Source organism: Mesitornis unicolor, unplaced genomic scaffold, assembly GCF_000695765.1.
Source record: "Mesitornis unicolor isolate BGI_N332 unplaced genomic scaffold, ASM69576v1 scaffold18904, whole genome shotgun sequence".
NCBI classification, from domain to species: Eukaryota; Metazoa; Chordata; class Aves; order Mesitornithiformes; family Mesitornithidae; genus Mesitornis; species Mesitornis unicolor.
Window position 1 is genome coordinate 1126 of NW_010178276.1, and position 4956 is coordinate 6081.

At 60.0% G+C, this 4956-nt stretch overlaps 1 protein-coding gene across 1 annotated transcript in view; it reads left to right on the forward strand.

Moving 5' to 3' along the window:
• The window catches only part of MAP3K12 (mitogen-activated protein kinase kinase kinase 12), a gene marked incomplete at its 5' end in the record, with an annotated part of 6873 nt that overhangs the window by 1060 nt on the left and 857 nt on the right, over positions 1-4956 (forward strand). The window contains 5 exon segments of the mRNA XM_010182399.1: positions 281-464; positions 1975-2166; positions 3684-3842; positions 3941-4099; positions 4613-4721. Coding sequence (XP_010180701.1) covers positions 281-464; positions 1975-2166; positions 3684-3842; positions 3941-4099; positions 4613-4721 — 803 coding nt within the window.

Below are 4956 nucleotides of genomic sequence, written 5' to 3' on the forward strand. Positions count from 1 at the left end.
AAGGAGGGTGCTATGGGGACCGTGAGGGTGCAGTGGGGCAAAGGAGGGTGCTATGGGGACAGGAAAATGGGTGCTGGGGGAAATGGGGTGGCAATGAGGCAGGGAAAGGGGTGCAGAGGAGGGTGCAGGGGTGGGTGCCACAGTTGGGGATGCTCCAGGGGTGCCAATGTGTGGGTGCCACGGGTGTGGGCACACTGGAGATGCTGGTGTGGGGGTGCCATGGGTGTGGGTGCTCCGGGGGGTGCCGGTGTGGGGATGCCATGGGTGCGGGTGCCCGCAGACCCCTGGGAGGTGCCGTTCGAGGAGATCCTGGACCTGCAGTGGGTGGGCAGCGGGGCGCAGGGCGCCGTCTTCCTGGGCCGCTTCCACGGCGAGGAGGTGGCGGTGAAGAAGGTGCGGGACCTGAAGGAGACCGACATCAAGCACCTGCGCAAGCTCAAGCACCCCAACATCATCACCTTCAAGTGAGCGGGGGATGCTGGGACTGGCACGGGCGTGGGGTGGGGGGCAGGACACCGTGGGCACAGGGCATGGATGTGGTGTGAGGCATGGTCATGGAGTGAGGATGTAGCATGGACAAGTCATGGGCATGGAGAACACCATGGGTATGGGGCATGGACGTGGCATGGGCATGGGGACACCATGGGCATGGGGCATGGACGTGATATGGGGCATGGGGACACCATGGGTATGGGGCATGGACGTGGCATGGGCATGGGGACACCATGGGCATGGGGCATGGACATGGTATGGGGCATGGACGTGGTATGGGGCATGGACGTGCTATGGGCATGGGAAGTGGACATGGCATGAAGAAGTAATGGGCATGGGGCATGGAAAACACCGTGGGCACAGGACATGGATGTGGCATGGGCATGGGGACACCATGGGCATGGGGCATGGACGTGGCATGGGGCATGAACATGCTATGGGCATGGGAAGAGGCCATGGCATGAGCAAGTCATGGGCATGGGGCATGGAGAACACTGTGGGCACAGGACATGGCATGGCATGGACACGGCATGGGCATGAACACACTGTGGGCCAGCTGTGGGCATGCACACGTCATGATCATGGGCTTGAACACAGCACGAAGCAGGGGCATGCCATGGGGGCGCCATGGTCATGGGGAACACCCTATAGAGTTGGGTGCCCCACTAGAGGTGGGTGTCTCAATAGAATTGGGTGCCCCAATACAGTTTGGTGCTCTAATACACTGAATTGGGTGCCCCAATAGAGTGGGGTGCCCCAATACAATTGGGTGCTCCAATACACTGAGTTGGGTGCCCCAGTAGAGCTGGATGCTCCAATAGAGTTGGGTGCCCCAATAGAGCTGGGTGCTCTAATACAGTTGGGTGCCCCAATACAGTTGGGTGTTCCAATAGAGTTGGGTGCCCCAATGCAGTTGAGTGCTCCAATGCAGTTGGGTTCTTCAATACAGTTGGGTTCCCAAATAGAGTTGGGTGCTCCAAGAGAGTTGGGTGCCCCAGTACAGTTGGGTGCTCCAATAGAGTTGGGTGCCCCAATGGAGTTGGGTGCTCCAATAGAGTTGGGTGCTTTAATAGAGTTGGGTGCCCCAATGCAGTTGGGTGCTCCAATAGAGTTGGGTGCCCCAATGCAGTTGGGTGCTCCAATAGAGTTGGGTGCCCCAAAGAAGTTGGGTGCTCCAATAGAGTTGGGTGCTCTAATAGAGTTGGATGCCCCAATACAGTTGGGTGCTCCAATAGAGTTGGGTGCCCCAATACAGTTGGGTGCTCCAATGGAGTTGGGTTCTTCAATACAGTTGGGTTCCCAAATAGAGTTGGGTCCTGCAATAGAATTGGGTACCCCAAAACAGTTGGGTGCCCCAGTAGAGTTGGGTGCCCCAGTAGAGCTGGGTGTCCTGGTGCAACCAGGTGCCCCGGTGCTCCTGGGTGCTGCCGGGCGCCCCATCTGGCCGTGCAGCGGGTGCTGAGGGTGCCGCTGTGCCCACAGGGGTGTGTGCACCCAGGCACCCTGCTACTGCATCATCATGGAGTTCTGCGCCCAGGGCCAGCTCTACGAGGTGCTGCGCGCCGGGCGCAAGGTCACCCCGTCCCTCCTGGTGGACTGGTCCATGGGCATCGCCGGCGGCATGAACTACCTGCACCTCCACAAGATCATCCACCGCGACCTCAAGTCGCCCAAGTGAGCAGGGACGGGGGCTCAGGGAGCACCCATGGGTGCTGGGGTGGGTGCCCAGGGTGGCGGCGTGGTCGTGGTAGGGGGCATGCGCGTGGAGGTTGCATGATGGGGGCTGTGCCTGTGGTGGTGCCTTGTCCTTGGTGGCTGCATGGGGGAGACTGTTGCATGTCCACGGTGGTGGTGGGGTGCCCACAATAGGACCATGCTCATGGTGGTGCCACGTCCACGGTGGTGCCATGTCCATTTTGGGGCCATGTCCGTGATGGTTGTGTACCCATGGTGATGGTGTGTCCACAATAGGACAGTGCCCATGGCGGTTGCATGCCCATGGTGATGCCATGCTCGTGCTGGTGCCCATGGTGATGCCATGTCCATGATGGTGCTGGCATGGAGCAATATCCATGGTGGTGGCATGCCCATGATGATGCCACATCCATGATGATGCCACGTCCATGATGGTGCCGTGCCCATGGTGGTGCCATGTCCATGCTGATGCCCTGCCCATGATGGTGCCTTGCCCATGATGGTGTTGTGCCCATGATGATGCCACATCCATGGTGATGCCATGTTCATGATGGTGCCATGCCCATGGTGATGCCATGCCCATGATGGTGCCATGTCCATGGTGGTGCCATTGTCCATGACAATGCCATGCCCATGATGGTGCCATGCGCATGGTGGTGCCACATCCATGGTGATGCCATGTCCACTGTGGTGTCATGTTCATGATGGTGTTGTGCCCATGGTGATGCCATGTCCACGATGGTGCTATGTCCATGATGATGCCATGGCCATGATGATGCCATGCCCATGATGGTGCTGTGCCCGTGATGATGCCATGCCCATGATGGTGCTGTGCCTTTGGTGGTGCCGTGCCCGTGATGGTGTTGTGCCCGTGATGATGCCATGCCCATGATGGTGCTGTGCCCATGATGATGCCATGCCCGTGGTGGTGCTGTGCCCATGATGATGCCATGCCCGTGGTGGTGTTGTGCCCATGATGATGCCACGTCCATGGTGATGCCATGCCCATGATGGTGCTGTGCCCGTGATGATGCCATGCCCATGATGGTGCTGTGCCTTTGGTGGTGCCGTGCCCGTGATGGTGCTGTGCCCGTGATGATGCCATGCCCATGATGGTGCTGTGCCCATGATGATGCCATGCCCGTGGTGGTGTTGTGCCCATGATGATGCCACGTCCATGGTGATGCCATGCCCATGATGGTGCTGTGCCCGTGATGATGCCATGCCCATGATGGTGCTGTGCCTTTGGTGGTGCCGTGCCCGTGATGGTGGTGTGCCCGTGATGATGCCATGCCCATGATGGTGCTGTGCCCTTGGTGGTGCCATGCCCGTGGTGGTGGTGTGCCCATGATGGTGTTGTGCCCACGGTAGTGGCGTGCCCATGGTGGTGGCATGCCCATGACCCAACGATGCTCGTAGCAGTTGCATGCCCGTGGCGGTTCCGTGGCCGTGTCATTGGCGTGTCATTGGCGTGGTGCTGAGCGGGTGCCCCCCAGCATGCTCATCACCTATGACGACGTGGTGAAGATCTCGGACTTCGGCACCTCCAAGGAGCTCATTGACAAGAGCACCAAGATGTCCTTCGCCGGCACCGTGGCCTGGATGGCGCCCGAGGTCATCCGCAACGAGCCCGTCTCCGAGAAGGTGGACATCTGGTGAGGACACAGGGACCTCGGGGACATTGGGGACAGCGCGAGGACACTGGGGGTGCCTGGCCTTGGGTGCTGGAGCCCATGGGTGCTGGTGTCCACAGGTCCTTCGGGGTGGTGCTGTGGGAGCTGCTGACGGGCGAGATCCCCTACAAGGACGTGGACTCCTCTGCCATCATCTGGGGGGTGGGCAGCAACAGCCTCCACCTGCCCGTCCCCTCCAGCTGCCCCGATGGCTTCAAGGTGCTGCTGCGCCAGTGCTGGTGAGTGCGCCATGGGGACATCACATCATGGGGACATCACACCATGGGGATATCACACCATGGGGACACCCAACCATGGGGACACCCAACCATGGGGACATCACACCATGGGGACATCCCACCATGGGGACATCACACCATGGGGACACCCCACCTGGGAACATTTCACGGGCACCCATGCCATGGTAGATTCATCCCATAAGGAACCAACCATGGGCACCCCACTGTAGGGAAAAAAAAAGGGGACATCACACCATGAGGACACTCAAACATAGGGACACCCAACCATGAGGACATCACACCATGGAGAGACCCCCACCATGGGGACACCCCACCTGGGAACATTTCACGGGCACCCATGCCATGGTAGATTCATCCCATAAGGAACCCACCATGGGCACCCCACTGTAGGGACCACCATGAGGGACCTGCCATTGGCAAGGGGGATCCCTGGTTATGGGGACCCAAAAAAGCCTCAGCACCCTTCCAGCACCCATCTGTGTCCCCCTTCAGGAACAGCAAGCCCCGGAACAGGCCGTCCTTCCGCCAGATCCTGCTGCACCTCGACATCGCCTCTGCCGACGTCCTCTCCACCCCCCAGGAGACCTACTTCAAATCCCAGGTACCTGCACCCTGGACCCCGGCATCTGGAACCCCCACACCTGAGACCCCCCCAATACCCAGCACCCAGGACCCCAGCACCCAGAGACACCCCAGTTCCCAACACCTGGGACCCCCAAACACTGCAGGACACCTACTTCAAATCCCAGGTACCCAGCACCCAAGGGTCCCCCAGCACCAGGGTGACTGGGGTAGCCAGTGTCCAGGGTAGCCAGTGCCCAGAGTGGCTGGGGGCC